The sequence below is a fragment of the Procambarus clarkii genome, chromosome 22 (genome assembly GCF_040958095.1).
Source record: "Procambarus clarkii isolate CNS0578487 chromosome 22, FALCON_Pclarkii_2.0, whole genome shotgun sequence".
NCBI lineage: Eukaryota > Metazoa > Arthropoda > Malacostraca > Decapoda > Cambaridae > Procambarus > Procambarus clarkii.
Window position 1 is genome coordinate 34897178 of NC_091171.1, and position 27921 is coordinate 34925098.

The 27921-nt window shown below is 40.9% G+C and overlaps 1 protein-coding gene across 1 annotated transcript; it reads left to right on the forward strand.

Moving 5' to 3' along the window:
• Window positions 1–5739: 5739 nt before the first annotated feature.
• On the forward strand, window positions 5740–27613 carry LOC123758779 (serine/threonine-protein phosphatase 6 regulatory ankyrin repeat subunit B). The gene is made up of 7 exons (XM_045743473.2): window positions 5740–6151; window positions 14812–15118; window positions 16001–16413; window positions 17213–17551; window positions 17986–18276; window positions 18990–19388; window positions 19534–27613. The coding sequence occupies exons 1-7, from the start codon at window positions 6023–6025 to the stop codon at window positions 20971–20973; spliced, it is 3318 nt and encodes a 1105-aa protein (XP_045599429.2). The 5' UTR covers window positions 5740–6022; the 3' UTR covers window positions 20974–27613.
• The last annotated feature ends 308 nt before the right edge of the window (window positions 27614–27921 follow it).

Genomic DNA, 27921 nt, shown 5'->3' on the forward strand with positions numbered 1-27921 from the left:
AATAACATAACACATATTCCTTCATCTAATTTTCAAATTATCACCAAGGAAGCTTGTGGCATTCGTTAATTTCTGATGCCACCATTCCGGTCGGTGCACGGAAACTCTCAAGACGTTTTAAAAGTAGTGTTGGGCGCTGCGTCTGTTAAGATATTCTACGTGCTGAGCAGCGTCTTGTACTGTGCATGTAAAGAAGAAGTGTTGAGAGGCAGCGGTGCGCGTCCTGGGACATAGTTGAGGACGACGTCTTCAGGCACGGATCATCTGAGAGGTTGTTCTCTGTGTGTTGTGTACTGGACGTTAGTACTGTGTCAAGTACTTCACGACCGTACTCTATGTCTTGAACTGGAGGACCGCTGTTTAATGCAGTGTACTGGACAAAGCACACCTAGTATCGCGTTCCCTGTGGGTTCTACAAGCCCAGCGATAGGCAGCTCGTGGTTCTCTCCCTTGCAACAACTGTATGTAGAACAAAGACAGCACAAACATTATATATTGAGGTCCCTATAACCAGTATCACTGAAGTAGAGTAGTGCGCTCCCCGGGACATAGACATGTATAGCATTCAACGACACAGCGCAGAGATACTTAAGGCCCAGGGTATAGCCTCCACCGAGTCAATGGCGAGTGCTTCCCTTGTGTCAACTGTGTGCAGAATTAAGCAGTACAGCAAAGAAGCATTTAAGACCAAAGACTACACTGAGGTGAGGGAGTCTTCTTTATGTTTAGAATAAGTTATTATGTTGACCCAACTATACACTAGAAATTGAAGAGACGACGACGTTTCGGTCCTTCCTGGATCATTATCAAGGCGATTGTGGTTCTGGCAGTCGATTGTCGACTTGATAATGGTCCAGGACGGACCGAAACGTCGTCGTCTCTTCAATTTCTAGTGTGTGATTTGGTCAACATTTTTCAGCCACGTTATTGTGACTTTTCATTTACAATAAGTTATTATATTTAAATTTTGTTCATAAAAAATTTGTTCATAAAATTTATGAACAAATTTATGAAATTTGTTCATAAATTTTTTTCATAAAAAATTATGCTTTTTGATAGCATAAATTCGCCTAAAGGCGAATTTATGCTATCAATTTATTGGGCATCGTGTCTCAGCCCGTGAGAGACCTTGCCACCGTGACAGCCTCTTTGTCCTCTTACACCAGGAAGAAAACCCGCTGGCTTGTTCATCCTGTCAATTGTACCCAGATACAGCTGGGACTCACGTAACTGTTTCAGGTGAAAAATTGATCAAGCAAGAACATTAGTGTACTTGTCCCCGTGCGTTAGTTGAACTTTCTTCACTAGCAACTTCCTCCAGTATTGTAAACGGAGTTACACAACAATCGCACAAGCTCTTCCTTGGAAACAAACCGTTAAACTGTCTCTATTTTCCGCTTGTTACAACTTGTAATAAAGTTGTTACATCTTGGCTTAACGTGTTTATGACGTATTAAAACGTTGTTACAACTTGCTACATTGGTTGTTATAACTGGTTAGGAAATGTTAAAACGTGTTCGATCGTTGTACCAACGTCGTAGTTTCGGTGTGTGTTTGGTGGGCTTAGAGCAGTTATTAGTTGTGGGGAAGAAATATTTGAAGAGCTTGCGTAGGAAATATACGCATTCGACCTAACAGCGTCATTACCAATAAGCTCGTCTTAAATTCTTACGCAAGTTTGAAGGTAAAAACGTACCATTTGTCCGCTTTTTCGCCATGGGAACAGACTGCACATATACACACGCACGCACATATACACACGCACGCACATATACACACGCACGCACATATACACATACGCACAGAAACAAGAAACGTTTCATGTCTAGCGTTCCCTCGTCTTTTATGTTACCTGGAAATATGTTCCATAATTCAACAACCTTATCTTCAAACCAGTATTTACTCAGGACATTTCTGAATCTAAACTTTTTCATTTTATATCCGTTGTTTACCATTCAAAACTCAAACTTGCCAAGCTTGGAAACTACGAGGAAAAACGATGGATTATTTAGTAATTTCAGCTTAGAAATTTCCTCAAGTTCTTTTAGCCAAAAGACGCAGAGTAGGAAAGAAAAAGATGCCCAGCAACTTTTTTTTTATTAATACATGAGGTACATCTGCAGTTGGGCAGCTTTCTTAGACTATATGAAGGGGAGTACAGTGTGTCAAAAAGTTCCTGATGCTAAAAAATCCCCACACGAAGTTCTCGTCCTTTAGAAAGGTGAAAATCCCCGCGTGATGAGCCAAGAATGGACGCTGAGAGACGTATTAACATCTTGTCTTGAATGCAGAGCCCAGTCACACTATACCACCTTCCCACTTTCCACCACAGCCCCCCTGGGCCCCCTTGTGGATCATATAGAGATATCTCTCTCTCTCTCTCTCTCTCTCTCTCTCTCTCTCTCTCTCTCTCTCTCTCTCTCTCTCTCTCTCTCTCTCTCTCTCTCTCTCCTCTCTCTCTCTCTCTCTCTCTCCTCTCTCTCTCTCTCTCTCTCTTAGAGAGAGAATATGTCCTTAACATATATGGCAATATATGTTAAGGACGTATCCTTAACATATATTGAAATATATGTTAAGGACGTATCCTTTTTGGCACCAAAATTTCTTTAACATCTATACACAAAGAACACTCGAAATATATTCGACTGTCTCATCTGTTATCTGACCTGCAAGTAGGAAATGTTCTGATCCTTCACACTGACGAATCACACGACTCAGAGACATGAACATTCATGCACACCCTGACTCACAAACGAGATCAGATTATGTGTTTAATAATTTGTGCAGTTTGTTCCAAATATTCGAACAGGAAACAATTCGTCTAAAGGAGGTTATATATTGTACAGACGAAATGCAGAGCTTAGCTTCAACATAATTGACCAATACGAGGCAGGTCCTATTGTCCCATACCAAGCAGCCTGTGTTCCTTATACTATCCGGACTGTTTGAACTCGTGGTAAGTGAAGCGAGTAATCCAGTACTAATGTAATGAGGCATCACTGAAGATCCTCATAAACACTGCTCAGAGCATTCTTGGGGGGGACCAGAAGGAAGCCTCAGTGCGCCCAGAAGGAAGCCTCGGTCCGGCTAGAAGGAAGCCTCAGTGCGCCCAAAAGGAAGCCTCGGTCCGGCTAGAAGGAAGCCTCAGTGCGGCCAGAAGGAAGCCTCAGTGCAGCCAGAAGGAAGCTTCAGTGCGGCCAGAAGGAAGCCTCGGTGCCGCCAGAAGGAAGCCTCGGTGCGGCCAGAAGGAAGCCTCGGTGTTGGCCAGAAGGAAGCCTCGGTGCGGCCATAAGGAAGCCTCGGTGTTGTCCAGAAGGAAGCCTCGGTGCCGCCAGAAGGAAGCCTCGGTGCGGCCAGAAGGAAGCCTCGGTGTTGGCCAGAAGGAAGCCTCGGTGCAGCCAGAAGGAAGCCTCGGTGTTGGTCAGAAGGAAGCCTCAGTGCGGCCAGAAGGAAGCCTCAGTGCTGCCAGAACCAACTCAACATTCACAGTCCCAAGTGTGACCATCATCTACCAAGCATCTGGCAACCAATGTGGCTGGACGGGCGCCGGCCCCAGGTACCTCCACCTTGGTGGCGGAGAAACGGCAGTCGTCAAATCACTGAGATCTTTCTCTCTATTTTTGTTTTGTTATTAGCACACTTAGCCGTACCTGCCTTTATGCGGCTACAGAGCTCTTTCAAGCTCAACACGGCATCCTTCTGCTGTATCACCGGCTAAATAAAAGAGTTTTTGTTTTGTGACGAGAGAGATAGAGAAATTGGTGAGGTATTGAGTGCGGACTTAGTCCGCCTTGGAGTACTACGCAGTTGTGTCAACCAGCTAATATTTTCTCTCAGTCGCCTCGACTACTTCTGCCTCGCTTCAGGAATGTGATTCTTCCTATGGATGAACAGGTTACCCATCCACTACCTTCAGTGAGGTGCCCAGGGTAGTCATTGCTACAGTCAAGGGCATGAAGAAGATACCCACCAAGATTGCTGGGTTGAGGCAGTAGTTTAAAAGATGTTGAACATACCCAGCTTCTAATTCCTCAGGTATGGCTTGAAGAAGAGTTACACAGCCAGTTTTTTATCTTGTAGTTGAACTCTACAAGTAGTTTTATGCCTTGTAGAGGAACTCAACAAATAAATTTATTCCCTGTGATCATCCTGCTAGCAGCAAAGGGAGACGCAATAACATTTGCCAATTCAGGCAGCGTGCACTCAGCATAAGAGACTTAATCAGTATTCTGACTATACAAGCGTGACGACACTGCCAGAGCCACTCTGCAGTGTTAGCCCATATGTGAGACCACAAAATTATTGAAATGAATAAGTAAATATATATATATATATATATATATATAATTATATATATATATATATATATATATATATATATATATATATGTAAACTGTAGAACTGTAAAACAAAGGAAAGGAGTCCTGACTAGTGGACTGCAAAAGAGAGAGAAGTCGTGACCAATGAACTTTCAAGAGAGTAGAAGAGTCCTGACCCACCGAATACAAAAGCAAGCTGGACTGCCAGTTGTGTCGCAGAAAAAAATTGCCTAATGTGAGCAAGGAAAATGGGCCCATGAGCTTAATGAAGAAACAGCTTGAAAGGTTTTTAAAAAGTTCCAACGAAATTCACATAGGAATTGAGGTGAGGTGGACGCTAAGAGGCCGCGTGGGGCGAGGAGAAGAGTCAGGAGGGGTGAGGTGGACGCTAAGAGGCCGCGTTGGGCAGGGAGAAGAGTCAGGAGGGGTGAGGTGGACGCTAAGAGGCCGCGTGGGGCGAGGAGAAGAGTCAGGAGGGGTGAGGTGGACGCTAAGAGGCCGCGTGGGGCGGGGAGAAGAGTCAGGAGGGGTGAGGTGGACGCTAAGAGGCCGCGTGGGGCGGGGAGAAGAGTCAGGAGGGGTGAGGTGGACGCTAAGAGGCCGCGTGGGGCGGGGAGAAGAGTCAGGAGGGGTGAGGTGGACGCTAAGAGGCCGCGTGGGGCGAGGAGAAGAGTCAGGAGGGGTGAGGTGGACGCTAAGAGGCCGCGTGGGGCGAGGGAGAAGAGTCAGGAGGGGTGAGGTGGACGCTAAGAGGCCGGTGGGGCGGGGAGAAGAGTCAGGAGGGGTGAGGTGGACGCTAAGAGGCCGCGTGGGGCGAGGGAGAAGAGTCAGGAGGGTGAGGTGGACGCTAAGAGGCCGGTGGGGCGGGAAAAAGCCTACGGGTATCCCCGGAACTCCTTGCCAAACACTTCCCGTCTCCTCTAATCGTTGTTCCTTCTTCTCTGTTATTAATGTTCTTTACATCTTGCATTTATCGCTGATTACACCTGCGTTTTGAGGATTATAAATACCGTATTTAACCTCTTCCAAAGGACACGTATACGACCGAGAATTATAGATAGAAATTCCCTCACCTTACGTGGTAAGAATCCTAACGAGTTCCAAAATCCGGAGCATATGAAAAAGGGCCTTGAACCAGGTAGCCACAAGGGCTATAATTACAACAGTAGAGCGATATCTTTATCGCTGCTTGCTCATTGGGGTGAAGTGTTCGGTTGCTAGATTCATATACTACTATTATATTTTAAAAGATAAGTTCCTATATTAAATCTGTAAATGCTGGTCTGGCAGCTCTTCACTGACGGGTGTAGGCGAGCAGTTCTTCACAGACGCAGCCGTCAGCCAAGGACAAACTTACAAACTGATTTAATATGTGCATTAGTCTTTGGCATCTCGCGTTGCTTAGGTGAATGTTTAAGAACCAGTCTAGCATTGCAAAAGTCTTAGCGTGGATGGCAGTGCTGTTGGTGAGGTCTCCTGGTCAGTGAGGTCCTTGTGTGTGTGTAGGCTGCGTACCAGAGCGCCGGAGCCGTGCTGTGTACTAGACGATACTATTGCTTATTGTGTACTAAAGAGCAGCACTTTCTTGTGTATCAAAGAGCAACAATAAATGTCATGTAGAGGCAACACTTGACATTCTACCTCGTATATGTATGAATGGTCAAAGCTGTTGATAGTGTTTCTTCAGGTCATCTTATAAGTTATGTTGAGCACCCTACATTGCCCCGCCCCTGTGGCGAGGAGCTATGGCGCCCGTCCCACAGACATGGTTACCATCCTGGAGGACAACACAAAAGTCACAGTGACCATCCGACCCGCTGGATCTTCCGAGGTTAGTTCGAATCTTAGAAATGTGGCATATGTAATTCTAATTAACGTGTCTCTTTGTGGCAAATGTACTCTTTAATAATAGTTAAGAGCAGTGGGCAACATAATTTGGGGGCTTACACATATGTTGCATTAGCAACCGATTGCTTGAAAGGCAGGATCCAAGAGCTAAAGTGTTCCTACAAAATTCCTTAGGGAGAAATTGCTAGGGAAGTATTCCCCAAAAATATATATATACTTTAATATATGCATAAACTAGCAAAACTGAACAGTCTTATATACCAACCGAGCTTCCTGGAATGATAGTACTTATAATAATGGTTTGGTGGAGAGTACCAGTGTGTAGTGATGGTCCCCAAAGTAATCCACAATTTGTGGAGTATTTTTTGTGGATTCCGGAAAAAATAAAGCTAAAAGCCAATCTTAAATATTCGTAGACCTAGTATATTGCACATATTTGTACTATTTGAGGCCTAAGATTGCGTGTATTAGGCCTAGAATTGCGTGGAACGGTTAGGTTAGGGCTTATATTTATGTTACGAATGAAAAAGATTCATATTTGCTCAAATTTAATAATATAAAAGTCAACTTTCCAGTGGTCCATCACTGCGTATTGGTGCTTTACACCACATATTTGCTGTAAGTACTTTCATTTTTGGAAAATGAGGTGGCATATACATACACACATAGATGAAAGGTCTTATATACATAATAAACACAGCGACAATCAGTTTGGTGTATTGAGCCCCTGGTTGCCCTGTATATATATATATATATATATATATATATATATATATATATATATATATATATATATATATATATATATATATATATATATATATATATATATATATATATATACAGGGCATATATATATATATATATATATATATATATATATATATATATATATATATATATATATATATATATATATATATATATATATATATATATTCACATATATATTTACTCCTCCCACCCGTAAAAGTATCGGCCATTGAGATGAAAACACTATTGTTTTTATTTGCTTTCAAACAAGTTTTAGTGGTGAGGGATTTCCAAGCCACTCATATATTGCAGGCGTCAAGGTTGACCGGATACTTGGCCTCCTCCCTAACACCGTCTCAGTCAGATGGTGTTCCTCTCGGGGAGTACCAACATTATTTCTACTGCAAATGCAACTCCTACAACTACTACTATTATTATTGCTAATACAACTAACACTACCACAACTACTAATGTTATTGATTAGGCAATTACTACTACTGCTGCTTCTGCTACTACTACCGTTACAATTGCGACTATTTTTACTGCTACAACTGTTAATATTGGAACTAATACTACTACTGCTGCTCCTTATATTACAATTACTCTGACTACTAGTGCAGCTGCTATCACTAATACTACTGACATTGCAACTGCTGCTAATGTAACTACTGCTACTACTACTCATATTGCAACTATCACCATTACACTTTCTGCGAAGACTACTACTACTACTACTACTGCCACAGATACTACTGTGGCAGTAGCAGCTGCTACTAGTGCTAGTACTACTATGCTACTGTTACCAATACGACTGTTACAGCAACTAGTACACAAATGCAGCTGCTACTAATAATACTAGAATAGTATATACTATGAACGAATTCATAAATGTGCACGTGTTTCCATTTGCAACTGAAATTGTTCAAAGTTGTACAGCTTCCGTATAGAACATCATCAACAACTTTAGGGTCTTACCGCATCAAACTCTCTTTAGACCCGGTAACCGAGATCAGATTTCAATAGCACTGAAATGGTTTGTTAACATGTGACAGTAATTCCTAAATAATATAAAGCATGCAGATAAAGGTATATCTCTTCCTTTAATGCTGACTTGTTTTATTCCATCTCGTAAACCTGCTATACAATTATATACATCACTCGATCAAAATATGTGTTTTTGTTTAAATCACGCTAATATTTATGACAAAGTTTGAGTGGCCAGTGACAAGTGAATGAGTGGAAAAAACGAGCTTTCCCTGTTTTGCTAGATGGGTGTTTCCTCGTCTGACAAAAGGGATTTCACTCGTTAGTGAACTATTAGGGTGAGGGGTGTGGACATCATACCAGGCAGAAGATGGTAATGAGTGTGAGGATGAGCTCCTAAGTAACGTCTTGTATACTTCCTTAATTCACAATTTCACTTAACCAAGGTCAGCTCTTTCTATGTCCCCGTAGTTCACATCCATACGAGTTGAGACAATGAGTCTTTAATATCGTTGCTTACGACCCGCGTCTTACGGAGCTACGTAATCTTCCCACTTTGCTGCCTTCTTTGGATAATTGCTTATAACATGTCTGCTCCACTCTGTCATAGAGCTTAATCTACGATATTTTTTCTTAGGATATTAAATATTTAATATTTTAAGATATTTTTATAGCACAGATATTTTTTCTGTGCTGATTTGCTTTATGATATATGTGTCTTTGTGAAGATAAAGAATAACAATACAATTTTGATGGTAGAATTATTTGAATGGCAAGACAATATATATTCATCAGTTTTTGTATGAGTTGTCGGAAAATCCGACACCACTTAATATCATACAGATAATAGCTGCTGTATTACCAACAAGTTAACCATAGAAAACGTAACTTGTAGTGGAATTACCGTCTATAGAAAACGGGATATCATCACCACATACTATTATAATTCACCACCTATTATGGTGGGAATTATTCTTAAATACATTAGTCTTTGGACTTTACCATCATAAAAACATCTTATATAAATTAACTTAATTATCAATATTAAAGTAGAGTAAATGTGACCCTTCTATCACTTTCTGAAATCTGGACAAAGTAGGCCAGGCGTCAGTGGGGAAGGAGGGCAGCCATTGTTGTTATAACGAGACCAGAGGCTCACACGGGAGCAAATTCGGCTCCTGTTAATTTTACTTGGACGTAGTGTTATGGAACCAAAGGTGTACCATCTGTCAACACGCTGTCACAAATCAAGTTAAGTGTCTATCCGAAACCCGTTTATCATTCATTTATGGCCATTAATGTCAGGATATAGGGTGACCCGGTTAGATCGCGAAATCGCCTCAAACTAAAGGTAATTAAGCCAGGTCTTCATGTTCCATGTACTGTATAGTGTTTTCTCTGATATAGCTTGTCATATATAGGATTCTGGCTTCACAGCTAGCGCACTTTTGACAGGTCAAGACGAGGAAGCAAGATTTGTGCACCAGTTACTGGGTGATATGGAAGCTACCTCAAAGAGGATAATTTGGTGTCTACACCCTAGTTATACCTGGTGGACTAACCTGCTGTACTATAAGATAAGGAACCTCTTAATGTATGTAGTCTATTCTGTAGTTTGATTGGCTGCATATATATTAATTTAATAACCCCCCCTAATGTGTAGAGGATCGATTTGTGAGATTATGAGATTATTGCAGAAATACAGTCCACTTATCATTATACAAATTGCTATCGAAGTATATAAATTAACGTAAATATAAATTCATATAAATTAAATAAATATAAATCTCACAGGTCGGTTCCCACATTATTTGGACCTTCGAACCGGAATATTCGGTCCTATGAACCCACATTTGGTCATCTTAGTACCGGATGAACCAGTTAACCAGTGGATTCATTAAATATACTAGTGCAGTGTTATTTAAACAAAGCCAGTCAAGACAGCGGCGTTGCCTCGTGGGAGCTCAGGAGCCTCCCTCAGCCCAGTTCAGCTTCGTCAGCGGTTTCATGCACACCCACAGATATTTGGTGGCGTGTTATTTCGTGAAATGACAGCGCTAATATAGAAGCCAGCCTAATTAGTGACTGTGTCTTCGCGATATTGTTCACGGATTTCGTGGTGTTACATTTCGCGAGAGATTATCCACGAATTTTGTGGACTTTATTTCGCGAGGTCACTAATAATATTTAATACTTCTAGATAATATTAGAAGTTTCATAGAGGCTAATTAAGAGGCTATTATCAATAATTGTGTATATTATTTCTCCAAAATAGAGAATTATTTAATATATATTGCACTAGTGATCACAGTATAATATTTACTAATTGCCAACCCACAACAGGGTAGGATATTACTAGTTGAACTATTATCGTTCATCCTAGTCCCATTATTACTATAGTCAGTTGTACTATATTGAATAACCTAACACCATTAATGAATGGTCCAGACCCTATTTTGGGTGTAATTTTTATCAACTCGAGTTGAGTTGTGTATATTAATAATTTACTTATGATCATTACACCTTTGAGTGATTAATTAGTGTCTCTACCATCCTAGGGTGATATAGAAGAGCTAACCTAAAGGTACTTCCAGTGACACTGGTTTATCACTCAAATCATTAGTGTGTATGATTGTATATATATAATGTGTATTAATTTTAAGTGCTAACCTCTAGTAGAGGTAGGATTATTGCCTAGTGAGTGCAGAATTTACCCTAGGCTACCATTAGTGTTTGTTCAGTATTATGAGCAGCCCAAGTACAAGTCCCACAAGGCTTCACCAACGAGCCAGTATGGATAATGCAGGGAGAATGAAAAGAACCCTTGCAGGTCTTAAAGGCCACTTAACAAGACAGATCAAGAAATGTGAAGATTTGTCACAACAATCAACAGTTGATTATGCTGACCTGGAAAGCTATTATCAAGCAGCTGCAGGTAAATTTGAGCAAATCAAATGTCAAATAGCAACATATGTGGCTGAACTTGCCAACACTAATTTATCAGAAACAGAAATAGACGACATTATGGTTGATCTTGCGAATTATGAAGATCACACTCAGGCCACGTTACAGCCTTATGTCAAATTAATTGCCCAGAACAAGGCAGCAACAACAACAACAGTTGCATCTAATACGAGTCAAGCAGAAGCTCGACTCCCTCCAATTAATTTACCCACTTTCTCAGGAAAAGATGAGGAAGATTGGGACGAATTTTGGAACAAATTCGTTGACCTTGTAGACTCAAAACAATCTTTACCAAAGAGTAGTAAATTCTCTTATTTGCAAGGCCAATTATCAGGTGAGGCTAAAACAGTAGTATCCCATCTGAGATTAACTAATGACGGCTATGATCTGGCAGTAAACTCCTCAAGATAATTATGCTGATCCAGAAGTAAGAACATCACATTTAGTTCATGAGCTGTTGCATTTACCCCCACCGGAGGCTTCAGCTGATTCACTCCAAGTCTTCAAGCTGGAGGTAGAATCATTGATCAATGCCCTCAGCCTGACAGCAGATACAAACGGGGCTGAGTGGGTCTTGAAAATAATTGTCCAGGAGAAAATACCTAGGGACATATTGAGACAAATGAGTGCTCATTACAATAAAAGCATCTTATCCATGAATGAAATATCTGAAGGTTTAAAGTCAGTAGTTCATCAATTACGAACACATGACAAATTAAAACCACCAAGTAAACCCTCAGAAACCAATAATAGTAAACCACAGAGTACCAAAGGTACTCCAAATCAATCTAGACAATATAATTCAACACCAAAGTGGAACAGTGGCAGTGTGGGCGTATATGCAGTGGGACCCTCCAAGCCTATAGTTACTGTGTCACCCAAGAACGTGACACCAAAGGGTACTGGAAGCTATGGAACATGTTTGTTCTGCAATGAGAAACATTCAATGTACCACTGCTCTAATTTTCCTGATAGTGACGCCCGTGTTGAGCGACTCAAAGATTTGCAACATTGCACGAGGTGCCTCAGGAAACATAACATCAACGACTGTGATACCCAATTACACACCTGTAATAGGTGTAACAAAGGTCAGCACCATGCAGCATTGTGCAGAGACACCAAAAAACGTCTCCAAACCCCAAGGTGGAAGATAGCATTCCCACCACAGTACAGTACTGCAAGGTGCAACAAACAAACAGTGTCCAATCGGCAAAGTCTAAAGGTAATACGACTTTGCCTACTGCCCAAATTACCATCCTGAATAAGAGGGCCAAGGTCCATACCCGTGGGTTGTTTGACCAAGGATCCCAGAGAACATATATCACTAAAAGGCTGGCAGATGAATTACAATTAAGGCCTGTAGCCCAGATGTCATTCAACATCTCAGGGTTTGTAACAGATGCAGGACCTCAAGTCTACCAGGTGGTACAACCATCAGTACGCTTAGGCAGGTACGTCTGTCGAGTACAAGCCATTGTGGTGGACAAAATACCAGTAGACCTACAAGTTCAAGGTCTGAGAGCAACAGCCAAATTCCTGAGAAATAGAGGAATAAAATTGGCAGATAATATTAAGTCTGATCACCTCACTGACTTCGGTCTCCTTGTGGGACAGACTATTGTCATCGATTCATCGGTAGCCCTACTAAATATCAGGGTATAACCATGTTAAACTCTGCAGGAGGTAAATTACTCTCAGGCCCAGTATCAAGCCTGAGGAGACCTATGCCTGCAGATAAACAATACCAGTAGAAATCTAAATTTGTCAGCTGATTATATTTCTCCAGTAGCATTATACTAAGGAGATTACAGCTGACTATACCAACAGAGGTTGATGTTAGTATCATCATTTAAAGCTGAAGATGAGTTCATGAGGCTCAGTGGCAAATCAGTGAACAGTAGCCTAAAACAGCTACAAGTCACTGCGACCAATGTCACTGAACCCACTGCAGTCTCAGAACCATACTTTACTTTAATGATGAGCTATTCAATCTTCTGAATCAATTAACTAAATTAAACCCCAATAAATTGATGACTGATTTGATACATTTATTATTTAATCAAGATGCATTCCATGGGCCTCAGTGTTTATATATCAGTGACCAGTTACCTGAAGAAACTTCAAGTTATATCTAATGTCACTGATCTCACTGCAGTCCCTGAATCATACTTGACTGTAGTACTTGATCACATCCAGTCTTCTGGGTTAAATAATATGTAATAAGGCTTGAATATTAGCCTTTCAAGAGTTGACAGGGAAATGAAATCGCATTAGACTTCTAACCCCTACAACTCTAGTACGGGACATCCGTCCTGTACGAACAGACGCACAAATGTGTGATTACTAACTACTAACATCAAATTAATCTAATAATTCGAAGGAGGAGTATCGGTGTTCGTCTGTTCTAAATAGGACTTCGACCCGTGAGCAGCCCCCTGGGGAATTATGTCGGAAAATCCGACACCATTAATATCATACAGATAATAGCTGCTGTATTACCAACAAGTTACCATAGAAAACGTAACTTGTAGTGGAATTACCGTCTATAGAAAACGGGATATCATCACCACATACTATTATAATTCACCACCTATTATGGTGGGAATTATTCTTAAATACATTAGTCTTTGGACTTTACCATCATAAAAACATCTTATATAAATTAACTTAATTATCAATATTAAAGTAGAGTAAATGTGACCCTTCTATCACTTTCTGAAATCTGGACAAAGTAGGCCAGGCGTCAGTGGGGAAGGAGGGCAGCCATTGTTGTTATAACGAGACCAGAGGCTCACACGGGAGCAAATTCGGCTCCTGTTAATTTTACTTGGACGTAGTGTTATGGATACCAAAGGTGTACCATCTGTCAACACGCTGTCAACAAATCAAGTTAAGTGTCTATCCGAAACCCGTTTATCATTCATTTATGGCCATTAATGTCAGGATATAGGGTGACCCGGTTAGATCGCGAAATCGCCTCAAACTAAAGGTAATTAAGCCAGGTCTTCATGTTCCATGTACTGTATAGTGTTTTCTCTGATATAGCTTGTCATATATAGGATTCTGGCTTCACAGCTAGCGCACTTTTGACAGGTCAAGACGAGGAAGGAAGAGTTTGTGCACCAGTTACTGGGTGATATGGAAGCTACCTCAAAGAGGATAATTTGGTGTCTACACCCTAGTTATACCTGGTGGACTAACCTGCTGTACTATAAGATAAGGAACCTCTTTAATGTATGTAGTCTATTCCTGTAGTTTGATTGGCTGCATATATATTAATTTAATAAACCCCCCCTAATGTGTAGAGGATCGATTTGTGAGATTATGAGATTATTGCAGAAATACAGTCCACTTATCATTATACAAATTGCTATCGAAGTATATAAATTAACGTAAATATAAATTCATATAAATTAAATAAATATAAATCTCACAGGTCGGTTCCCACATGAGTTCAACATAGATTTTCCGGCTTGGTGCCATCTTTTGATAATTACTTACTTGGTTTTGACGAAAGACAATTCTAATTGATTTGCTTTACGTAGAACAAGGTCATAGTGCTGGCCAGAAGCCTGACCTTCATCACACTTGTCGGATTCTCTTGTTTGGTATCACTACTGAAGCTACACGCAAAGTTATCTTTGAATGCGTTACAGTTTCTTCTTATCATTGGACTCCAAGTAAAATATGAGACTATTATGATTAATAATATTTTTTCTGTTACACAGTACGTCATGGATTAGGGATTTTTTGTAATCAAATAACCATGTTTTATTCACATTTTCGTATATATAACTAATACACAAAGGGTCAATTGAGTGTTTCAAGCGTAGGTTAGACATAATTGGAGCTGCTTCGTATGGACCAATAAGCCTTCAATAGTTTCCTTAATGCTTACTGTTCTTATGTACTAAAGAAAACATGACCACTCTTCCCTCTCAGGCGCTGGTGCAGGCAGTAAGGGACGGAGACCTTTTTAGGGTGTTGGAGGCAATCCGATCCGGAGGGGACGTGAACGCCACCCTTCCCCGGGATGACCGAGAATTCCCCGCTGCTTCGCTGATGGCTCTGGCCGCCGCCAAGGGCCATACTCATATTGTGACTTGTCTCCTGGACGCTGGTCTGGACGTGAACAACAGAGGAGACTTCCCCTGCCCCCCACTCCAGTTGGCTGCACGCTTTGGTCATGACAAAACTGTGGCAGCCTTACTGGCTGCTCGGCCTGACATCAACGCTGGGGATAAATTTGGTAACGTTAACAATATTGATGTTTATTATTTTTATACTATGCAAGGCAGTAACGATATCTATTCTTTTGTAATACTGGAGGAATTCCGTGTTCTCATAACATATCTATTGAGCAACAGTTAGTCAACATAAATTATGGTTAACTCGGTTTTTATACATGACTTCTACCCTTACCTCCTTCCCTCCTCACCTCATCTCCTGACCGTCCCTCCTCACATTCCTCACCTATCATCTCGCTTTATATTGATTCTTCTAGTTCTTGTATGTCACGTTTTGATTAGAATCCAAGACGAATTTGTAAGGGTCCAGGACGATAGTCAAAGGTTCAGGACGACTACATAAGGGATCAATATGACTTTTTAAAAGACCAGAATGACTAGATAAGGGCCAGAGATGACCTGATAAGAGTCCAGAACGAGTTCAAAACGGTCCAGGACGACTTCATAAGTATTCAGGAATGACGCAAATGTCACCACTTTCATGTCAAATATATGGCTTGGGGTATTTGTTTCAACTGCTTTATTGTAATTAATTCACAATACAAAGTTATTTATAAAAATAAACCTTCTGCAGTTCAATTTATTCACACGTTCTTAAATGATATGTATATACGCTTGGTGTAATGACATATATTTGAAATTAAAGGCCTTCGCAAAGGGAAAACTTTAAAAAACGGACTGGATGGTGCAGCTACGAACTCGCTTCTTACAGAGACTGCGTTTGATCCCACAATGTGGAAATGGTTGTGCCCCATCCCTTCCCTCCACTCCACACATCCCAGCCTGTCCTCTTGTCCTTTCCAAGTGCTTTTAGTCATACTGGTTTATCGCTTTCCCATGATAATTATCTTAAAAAATGGAAATAATAGTTAATTACCTTGCAGGCGTGACGGCACTACACATGGCGGCCAGAAGAGGCCACTTCGAGTGTGCGAGGCTGCTCGTCTTGGCCGGGGCGGACCTGGATATTCGGGACGTCTACATGAGAACGCCTATACACGGAGCTGTGGTCGGCGGGAGCTCGGACATTGTCAAATTATTTCTGGATTCTGGGTGTAACTACAATGCTCTCAACGATGCTTCCTTCACGGCCATGCACGTGGCGGCCTTAATGGGGAACGAGAAGGCTATTCAAGAGCTCGTGCAGGCTGGCCTTAAGCTGGAGGAGCAGGAAGTACCTGGTTTGTCCCCGGAGGAGGTGGCGGAGGCCTGGGGTAAACACAACACCGCCTGGCTTATTCGCAAAATGGCCAAGCGCAGAGACAAGAGAGCGCGCACCCCTACCACCACCCTCATGGTAAGCCACCACCACACTCTTCATGATCAACGCCACCACACTGTTCTCGGTGAACGCAATTACAATCTGTATTATTATATCGAAAGTTCAACATGTTGTACTTGTAATGCGCTGTTAATAGTCAAGTTGTTCCGGCATGATCCGTTCTTTATTTGGCGATCCCATTAGCAAGCTTGTTCAAAATGCAAAACTTCCAAACACCATCATATAATTTAATTTTTTATTTTAAAAACATGAAAGGAAACTGAAAACAAGAATTGTTAACATTTTCTAACTTTATATATGTGTTCAATTCCATTAAAGGAAAATTCTTAAGTATTTGGAAATAGGATTCTGCTGATTTGAGAAATTAATGTGAATGCAAATGTTAATTTATTAAATTTAGATTATGTGTAAACATTTATGATCTATCAACATCATAATGTGAGAAAATAATACAAGTACTGCAAATTACTAGCTATTGTGAATTTAGGTCCAAAACTGTTTGAATGTCAACTTTAAGGCAAAATATAATATTACCTTAAAAGAAAAGCTATCGACTAAGTATGGTTAAAGTGATCCCATTCCTTACTGATGAGGGAGTTAAGACTTTTATATTTTTGGACATCATTGTAAAAAACATTTAATATACTGTGGTAGGGCGAGAGGACAAATAATCATATTAAAACATTTTGATGATCAAATACTTTGGAGCAATGCACTGGGGTTGACTCTCGTTCCGGGTCACTCCAGACCCTATTTAAAATTATTTGTATATTTTCATGCTGATGAAATTAAATGACTAATCCTGGTATTTCAGGAGAGGAGCTTGATGGAATATGAGACAAGAGGGAATGATACCCTAAAGTGGGCACAGGAAGGCAACGTAATTAATTTTATAGCCAATGCTCCCCATTTACCTAACGAACCCGTTTGCAAAGGTGGTATAGACTTCCATTACCAAGATGCCGATGGTCTCACAGCCCTCCACTGGGCGGCCAAGTTGGGCCTCAAGTCCATTGTGTTGAATTTAATGGAGTTCTCTGGGGCCCTACCTACTGCAGTGACCTTTGACGGCATGACCCCTGCTGACCTGGCCAGGCAGGCGGGTCACACTGAACTAGCCAACACCATCACGGAGATTGCTCAACCTCCTCAGGTTGTTCATTATACATGTTTTATTATGCAACTTTTTGTGTTACATAGTTGTGCCCGCTTGGTGCCTGCTTTTGATAAGTTACGTAATATTTTCAAAGCCAATATAAATAAATATCAATAAATCAAGAGACAATAATATTTGTGTTCAGTCTTTACCACAGATGTTAAATTATATTTCATAAAATAGAACTGGTGTTTTTTGCATCCACTAATTTACGAAATGTGTCCTATTCATGAGAGTAAAATAACTCACTAGAAACTCATTAACTCAGAATGTGTACATTTATAATATTTTTTGGCGGTGACACTATTTCATCTAGTTTGAGAGCAGAAATGTGTGTTAAAGACCTAACTTATTTTGACAATCGCTGCACAGCAATGTTGTAACAACTGACAAGAAAGTCACTTTAAAAGTTTTTATTTCTGACCACGCAGGCAGGCGCGTCCGCTCCAGCGCTCTACAAGGAACTTCTGATGGTGATCAGCGCTGGTGACAACGTTGAGAAAGCCTCCCGGCTGCTGCGCTCAGGAGCGCCCCTCGAGCCCGTGGGGGACTTCTACACCAGCGCCCTCGTCCTCGCCGTCACCTGCAACAGGCCGTTGATCCTGAGTCTTCTGGTGGCAGCAGGAGCACCACTCACCACCTGCTCGGGGGGCCTCTCCCTCCTCCAGCTGGCCTGGCGTTCACACGACGTTACCATCCGGCTAAGAATCCTAATGACCAGAGTAAGTTAAGAAACGTTGCTTCTTGATGGACTTAATTAAAACCTGCTAGGTACGTTTTTGAGAAAATTGTTTTTGTGAGAGTCCTGGCCTGGTTGGTAAAGCAAGGGTTTAATATTTGCAGGTCTGAGTTCAATCCCCGGGTGGTTCATCTATGTAAAATGTTATTATTCAAGATATTGTGGATTGCAATTTATAATCGTGGATGATTGGTGGAATTTCACTAGATGCTACTATGGTGATCCAAAGCTGCTATGTTGAACACTGTTTTTCGTCAGTTGATATGTATCGCTTCCCAAGGGTTAATGGAAATAAAGGGGAAATAATTGAGTTGGACCCTCAACAAGATTTACATAATTAAATATTATAATATTATCTATATCTATATATCTATATACTCATATATATCAGCAGCAGACCTAGCCATTTATGCCTTTTTTACCATAATTCCGTATATGTAAATTCAAATGTTAAATATAAACAAATAATTATCATTAGCAATAAGTAAATAAATTTCTAAATATCTTTTGTGAAGCAAATAATTTAGATAAGACATTAGGTTTTGTCAAATATCTGAGTAACCTTCATTTTTCTTGAGGAAAAACCTGACATTTGTTGTGACACAGAGCGCCTCACACACTGGTCTTAAGGTTTTATCATAAATACATCACGTTATTGTGGCTTCATAGTAAATTTATCTTTCATATTTTTTACAGAACTTCCTGCACACACTCCAGATAGAAAGGCGTCGCCTTAAGCCACAAGACTTTGCTCTTCGGGAGGGTATTGACCACCTCGTGACGAGTCTGAGAAGTGAGACCCCTTGGCAGACCAGCTGGCCCCTTCAGGCAGACACTGACCTCACCTCACTCATGGTCTCGGCTGCCACTAATAACTGCCCTCTGACAGCATCCTTCCTGAGGCAGGCGGGAGCCAAGTCCTTCCTGCAGGACCAGTCCGGCATCACTCCTCTGCACGCGGCGCTGGACGCCCACCACTGGGACCTCGCCAGGTTGATGGTCAAGCACATAGGAGCCTGTCTCTACATCCCGGACTCCTCAGGCAGGCTTCCCTTGGACATGCTGCCCGCACACCATAGAACACAGGTGGAGGAGGTGAGACCTTTACTCTTTTGCTTCCTAAAGTTTAACTCTGAATGGTATAAATTATTCATATTTCTATTTGGCCATTTTCAACTGACGAAGATACATATTTTGAAAATAATATTTCATAAGTTACATATTTTGAAAATAATTTCAGAGCATTTATCAGCAAGAGAGACAACAATTAGAAGATTTGATAGAGAAGGTCAAGGATAAGGAAGAGAAAGACCAGCTTCACGAGGTTCTTGACCAGTATGACTCTTTGTTTGCAAGTTACCGAACGAATTCTCCATTGAATAAGACTCGTCTTCCTTCCGAAGCTTCAGCACGAGAACGCGCCGTCAACTCATACGGTCTTCTGGTATCTTGCCGGCGAGGACTTCTGCAGCTGGTATATCTTCTTGTCACCGTAGGAGGCCTTGACGTAGATACAGTGGTCGACGATACCCATGACTCTACTGCTCTCCATCAAGCTGCCGCCCATGGCAACTCAGGGTGCTTGGTTCTGCTCCTAAGTCTTGGAGCATCTGCTCTGAAAGCAGACCGATACGGACATACGCCATCCCACTTTGCTGCCATGTTTGGTCATGGCACAACTTATCAGCAGTTAGAGGTGTTCCTGGAGGACAAGCAGCCTGTCAGTGCTGCGGGAGCAACCCCAGCTGGTGTTAACTCTAACTTTACAGGCTACTTGCACCGCTACATGAAGACTGAAGTCGAGCCCGAAGGCGTTCTGGTTTTCAAAAAGCCCTCCGAAGGAATCAAAGAGCTCCTAAATCTTGTTAATATTAGAGACATGGCAAGTCAACTAAGTGACATCAGTGTTGACTTCACTAAAGGTGAAGCTAAGGAGGTCAGGGAGGTCGTGACCCGAGAGGTCCAGCTTATAATGAACAAAGTGAGTGCTGCTGACAGTCTATACGAGGGGAAGCTAACCACTGTAGGAAGTACATCAGACGGCACACGCCTCTATGCACCAGATGAGTTCGACTTAAGCGTTGTGTTGTCAAACGTTCCTGGAATTAAAGTGGAAATAATTGAGTTGGACCCTCAACAAGCTGCTCTGAATGGACACAGATTGAGAGTTCGTGTCAAGACAGACCATCCAAGTCTTCAAGGGAAGACTTTGATAAATAACTTCTATGAGTTAGTAAGGAAGTGTTTGGAGATTCACACTATCGAGAGCAGTCAGTTGAGCCTTGTGCCGCCAGGAGTGACCAGAACTCAGGTAGGTGTGGCACTGACACTTGCCTGGCAGGGCAAAGAGTATCCTCTTTTGCTGATTGGCATAGACTTGGTTCCTGTAGTGGCTATCCCCTGGCCAGCAGAGGTAAGCAGACCCCCACTGACTCCTGCTAACATCAGTCAAGTGTATCTGTGTAACACAGCCGACGGGGAGTGGCGTTGTAGCTTTGCTGGAGCCGAGGCAGAAGTCCTGAGCCAACTGGACTCCCAGGAGCGCCGGGTCTATGTGGCCTGCAAGACTCTTCTCTCTCACCTGAAGGCTGAGCCCTGGATGCCTCGAGAAGTAAAGGCAAACTATACTTGGTGGGATTCACGCAAGTGGAAAATCATGATCCCAGCGGATTTGCTGTGAAGAACAGCTTCCTAAATCAGTTGCAACGCAAACGCGAGGAGAAGAGAGAGTGGCGAGACGAGGACCTCTTAGACGTGATCATCACCATCTTGAGAGACATGTGTCAAGACTTCTGTGACCCAACTACCAACAAAGAATCTTTAGTACCATCCAAAGTTTACGCTTATTTTGGTGGAGAGTTTGAGAAGCCCAAGACAGGAGAAGGTGCTCCTGAGATTATTAAGGTTCTCAAAGAACTAGGGTCAACATCATAGAGACCTGGACAAAATTACATTTTTTCAGGATTTTTTTAGAAAAGAAAGCTAAAATCCTGGAACTTTTGGATGTTTCCCGGTAGTGTGCAGTACTCGTTTTTTATTTAGTTTAAGAACAGCTCTTTTTGCTGTGCTAAAACCAGTTATGAAATTAATACTCATAATCCTGTATGTTATGGTATCCTCTCTTCGAGAGGTTGCCTTAACTTTCACCAGTGAACTTTTTAACTTCATATGAAGTTGTGCCGTAATCATCAGCTTGACCTATTTCATTATAGGCACTTTCAATGTGGGGTGTTACGAGTTATAAGTTCACGCAAGAGGATGATTTATATATATATTCAATCTCATATTTTTCTGCATTATCGATATTTGCATATTAAGGCTACAGCAACATGTAGGCCTAACTTACAGGCAAGTGGTGATGCATTTGATCAGTAACCTGCAATGACAAGCTTGGATATATTATAAGGATATCCTCATAAATACCAGAGTACTTAAGGTAATTAGGAAGTTCATCCTGGCTGGTCTGAAGGGTGTAATGACTAGACATTCAATGATGTGAGTGTGTCAATGATGTGAGAGTGTCAATGATGTGAGTGTGTCAATGATGTGAGAGTGTCAATGATGTGAGAGTGTCAATGATGTGAGAGTGTCAATGATGTGAGAGTGTCAATGATGTGAGAGTGTCAATGATGTGAGTGTGTCAATGATGTGAGAGTGTCAATGATGTGAGTGTGTCAATGATGTGAGAGTGTCAATGATGTGAATGTGTCAATGATGTGAGAGTGCCAATGATGTGAGAGTGTCAATGATGTGAGAGTGTCAATGATGTGAGAGTGTCAATGATGTGAGTGTGTCAATGATGTGAGAGTGTCAATGATGTGAGTGTGTCAATGATGTGAGAGTGTCAATGATGTGAATGTGTCAATGATGTGAGAGTGTCAATGATGTGAGAGTGTCAATGATGTGAGAGTGTCAATGATGTGAGTGTGTCAATGATGTGAGTGTGTCAATGATGTGACTGTGTCAATGATGTGAATGTGTCAATGATGTGAGTGTGTCAATGATGTGAGTGTGTCAATGATGTGAATGTGTCAATGATGTGAGTATGAGATCGACCCATCCTCCAGAAATCATAGTTCTTATAGTAACTATTTGGCGGAACTTATCAATACGTAGTGATGGACCGCCAGTAACCTACTTTTTATACTATTAATTTTTTATAGTCTAAAAAAAAGTTAAAAAACAAAACAAAGTTAAACACTCCTAGGTCTATTATAGCATATATTTGTACTATATTAGGCCCAAGATAACGTGTATTAGGCCTAGGATTGCTAGGAGAGGTTAAGTTTGGTCTTACATCTACGATGCACTAAAAACTAAATTCCTGTTTGTCCAAATTAAACTATACAAAAAGTCGATTTTCCGGTAGTCCATCAGTACGTACTGGTACTTTCCACCAAATAGTTATTATAAATAACACACAGAAATCACAATAGCATGACGCATCAAATGAACAAAGGTTCGAACCTCTCGGACGTAGGTTCGAACACTCGTCACGGCCCTTGTGGATTTATTTAGTTATTATAAATACTTTCATGTTAGGAGAATGGCCCGACGAGATCGTGACTCAGATCCAGCTCACAGAGTTTGCACCTGGAGTGCTCGGACTGGGAGATCCGTCACCTGTAGCCACCTACCACATATAACGGTGAACCCAACCTGATCCTAACAATCACTAAGTCGCGCTCTGTCGATCTCATTAGAAAACTGATTACTATAAGACGGTTGACAACCCACATCGAATATATTCCTAAGGAATGAAACTTTAAAGGAAATTGTGAAAAAGTGCTATATGCCAGGATGACTATGTAGAGCTCTTGAGCTCTTGAGGTGCTTCCGGGGCTTAGCGTCCCCGCGGCCCGGTCGTCGACCAGGCCTCCTGGTTGCTGGACTGATCAACCAGGCTGTTGGACGCGGCTGCTCGCAGCCTGACGTATGAGTCACAGCCTGGTTGATCAGGTATCCTTTGGAGATGTAGGTGCTAGGATATGTGGCATATAGATATTCGAGGTTGTTGGGATGTAAGTGCACTTTTTGTTTTGTTCTATTGGTCATCAAAGTAAGTGGTTGGTAGTTGGTTGAGTTCTTGTAGCATCCCGCAGAGCTTCACGTTATAGCTGCTGCTTTGTGGACACTCTACTTCTGCATTGCTCTGCCTCATAACCCCACGGACCTTGGGGGGGATTGAACGTCGACCTGTAGAAAGCGAGGCGGTCGTTATACCGACCAATAAAAGTGAATGAACTAATATACTCTATATAAAAGAAGTACTCTTCAATAATGAGTATAGAAGTACTATATATTCTTGAAATACAGTGAAGTACGCTATTATAATTTCAATTATTCACAAATACTTGTCTATAAACTTAACGTAGTGAAGATGAAGTATTTCAATCGTCAAATTCAATGTATGATTAAGCTTCGTTAAATACTAATCTAGGGTTTGGATTTTTTTTTTGTAAATCCGATAAGCTTTAAGTCAGCTGTCACTCAAGTACCTTTTCCTGTTGTCACTCAAGCAATTGAATAGTTTATTATGCATCTTGCCCTACTTTACAATTTAATTTAAAACCAATTATATTCTAGTGAGTCAGGATGGCCCATTTTACAATTTTTTCTTGGTTTCTTAGTTTCCATGTATATAATCTGCTGATATATGATACACGTGTCTATTGTTTATATTCTTAGTTAATATAGGATACACTTGTCTTTTGTTTATATGTTTAGTTGATATATGATACAAGTGTCTATTGTTTATATTCTTAGTTAATATAGGATACACGTGTCTGTTGTCTACTGTTTATATTCTTAGTTAATATAGGATACACGTGTCTATTGTCTATTGTTTATATTCTTAGTTAATATAGGACACAGGTGTGTATTGTTTATATTGTTAGTTGATATAGGATACAAGTGTCTATTGTTTATATTGTTGATATGGGATACACGTGTCTATTGTTTATATTGTTAGTTGATATAGGATACATGTGTCTATTGTTTATATAATAAGAGGTTACGGGATGCACGTTTCTATTGTTTACATAATCAGCTGATATAAGAAGCACGTGTTCAGTATTTTTGATAATTCTCCAAGTTAATCCTCAGACCACTGCTATCTGAGATACGGCACTTAGAAGGTTAATTACGCGTGTCGAGCTTCTAGCAATGATGTGGTTAGATTGTAAACCTTGATGTTGACCCCACATGCACCATATCCAAGGGTTGCGTGTGTAAATAGGACCTTTTTTTTATAAAGGACAATTGGTTATCTAGGGGGGTCCACAGATCATCATAGGAAAAATTTACCCCTTTTTAGAAGAGTGACACTTGATTTACAAAAAGAAAAGCTCCATATGGTTGCCATTACTCTGAAAACACATACGAATGCCCCTCTTTCACATATGGTGTACTCCCGTTAACACATCAAATGTTTCTGTGCTAAAATTTAATTTCAAATGTGTTCCTTTTGGACCTTCTACCCTGGGTCATGTGGATCGATGCGCTCTCTAGTTTGTGTATGTTGCAAGGCTGCCTTAGTGGCTAGAACTATCTTGGAACATAGACACTCTAGAGAAACCATGGAAACACACACACACACTCTAGAGCAACCATGGAACACACACACACACTCTAGAGCAACAATGGAACATATACACACCAGAGCAACCATAGAACATACACACTAGAGCAACCATGTTGATTTAAGATACAAGTGATATAGGATACACACACACACACACACACACTAGAGCAACCATGTTGATTTAGGATACAAGTGATATAGGATACACACACACACACACTAGAGCAACCATGGAACATATACACATTAGAGCAACCATGGACTATACACACACTCTAGAGCAACACTGGAACATATACACTTTTGTGCAACCATGGAACATAAACACATTTGAATAGCCTGTGAAAATATACACTCCAGATCCACCTTGGAAAATATACATAATAAAGAAAGTAGAGTTGAGGGGATATAAACTCGTTGAGAACCATTGGTTTTATTGGTTAATTTTGTGTATCTCCTCCTGGTGCACCATGGTTTCATACATACTAAAACATGTCAATAAAAATCAATATATTTGTAAAGTATATATATATGAAAGGCATGAGTTTTTAATGTGATAATTTTGATTATCTATGGAGACTTTTGTACCACAGTTTATATATCATTATAGGTTATATGTTTCTTTTGGTTACATATTACTTTTGTTTATATATTTCTATTGTTTATATATTTGATTTTTTATATATTTCTATTGGTTATATATTGCTTTTGCTTATATATTTCTATTTTTCACATTTGTTTATTGTTTATATATCTATCTTTTGTATATTTCTATTGGCTATATAATTGTTCATATATTTCAATTTTTTATAAATTTCTATTAGTTATACATTGCTATTGGATAGGTTACTGTTGTTTTAGATTCAGCTACTCGCAACAAAAGTTCCAAGTAGCACGGGCTATGGTGAGCCCGTAGAGGTATTTCTGTTGTTTATATATTTCTGATAGCTATATATCATTGTTTGTTATCGGATTTTATTAGTAATATATTATTATTAATAAAACACCCAACTTCGAGAGCAACAACAGCGTGTTTATTATTGTTTACTTCTTTATTTATGTTAAGTAAATATTTCTTGTTACCGCGACAACTAAAATTGTGTATAAAATTAACATTACTTCAATATCTGATCCATACCACGACGGCCTCGCTTCATGCAGGTCGGGGGTTCGATCCCCCCAATGGTTCAAGTGACTGGGCGCCTTCTCTTCCTTCCGTCCAATCCCTGCTTCTTCTCCTCATATCCCATTTCATTCTCCTCATATCCCAACTCCTTGTCCTCATATCTCTTTCAAGTGCTATACAGTCGAACTCGCATAACACGTTCTCCTAATATTTACCTTCCCTTGCCTAAACTCAATTAAAGAGGACACAAATAGAGCATAATAAGAGTATATACTGTACAAAACATGAATTCATGTGGACTGTAATTATGTTTAACAAATTATGTAAATTGCTCATAAGCGTTGTAACTTGTTTAGCTAGACGATTTTTTTAGTTCAATCCGTGAGCCCATTATGTGCCTCTGTAACACTTGTCCACTACCACCCACAGGATGGGTATGGGGTCCACTACCACTCACAGGATGGGTATGGGGTCCACTACCACTCACAGGATGGGTATGGGGGTCCACTGCCACCCACAGGATGGGTATGGGGTCCACTACTACTCACAGGATGGGTATGGGGTCCACTATCACCCACAGGATGGGTATGGGGTCCACTACCACCCACAGGATGGGTATGGGGTCCACTACTACTCACAGGATGGGTATGGGTTCCACTATCACCCACAGGATGGGTATGGGGTCCACTACCACCCACAGGATGGATATGGGGTCCACTACAACCCACAAGATGAGAATGGGGTCCACTACCACCCACAGGATGGGTATGGGGTCCACTACCACCCACAAGATGGGTATAGGGTCCACTACCACCCACAGGATGGGTATGGGGTCCACTACCACCCACAAGATGGGTATGGGGTCCACTACCACCCACAGGACGGGTATGGGGCTCACTAACACATAGGATAAGCACTGGGTTCAATAACACTCCCTGGGTGGTATTCGGTTCACTAACACTCAGGATAAGTTAGCTTAGTAAATGAACTAAACCATCCAAAAGAACACTTACTCATGGAAGTGGCTATTCATCAAGGTGCTTGGGAGTCTATACCACCGATTAAGTCTTAATGGTTAGGAGTGACTGTGTTAACACTGGCGCCTTTGTGTCATGGTAAGATGTATTTTGCCCGTAGGTCTTTGGCTGCAGTTTCTGGTATTCTGCATGTAGATCCATGGCTGCAGTGTCTGGTATTCTGGCCGTAGGTCCCTGGCTGCAGTATCTGGTATTCTGGCTGTAGGTCCCTGGCTGCAGTGTCTGGTATTCTGGCCGAAGGTCCCTGGTTGCAGTGTCTGGTATTTTGGTTGAAGGTCCCTGGTTGCAGTGTCTGGTATTTTGGTTGAAGGTCCCTGGTTGCAGTGTCTGGTATTCTGGCCGAAGGTCCCTGGCTGCAGTTTCTCGTAAGGTCGTAGAACTGGTTGTATTTACTGGTGTGAACAAAGGCCAACATTTGGCTTCTAAATACTTAAACTTAATAAAATATGCACCCTTTTTGTATTATTCATTTGTTTTTTATTTTATTGTTGTTAAATAAATATCTAAATAGCCTATCTCTTATATATAATGACGTTATTAACTATTTGATCAATAAAAATTATTACTAAATGAACGGTATTTTAATAAATAACCTGCAGTATTTACAAATAACAATATTGAAAAAATCCACATTTGTGTATTTGTGAAATTTATGTAAGGCATTTACACCAAATCTTTCGCACTCTTCTGAGTGCTTTAAGGTCGTAATCACACACTCAGACCTTGACAAAGCATTCATGAGAGTGCGAAACACTGCGTGTATATTCCTTACATAAGTTTCACATATACACAAGTGTGGATTTTTAAGCAATGTTATAATGTCTGTGAGAAGACATTACCATTATTAATAACAATATTATTTAATTTAGGTATTGGGTATTT

Coding starts and splice junctions, on each gene's coding strand:
- LOC123758779 (XM_045743473.2), top strand. CDS start 6,023: ATGTTGAGCACCCTACATTGCCCCGCCCCTGTGGCGAGGAGCTATGGC. Junction 17,552..17,985: donor AGATTGCTCAACCTCCTCAG/GTTGTTCATTAT, acceptor CTGACCACGCAG/GCAGGCGCGTCCGCTCCAGC. Junction 19,389..19,533: donor ATAGAACACAGGTGGAGGAG/GTGAGACCTTTA, acceptor AAATAATTTCAG/AGCATTTATCAGCAAGAGAG.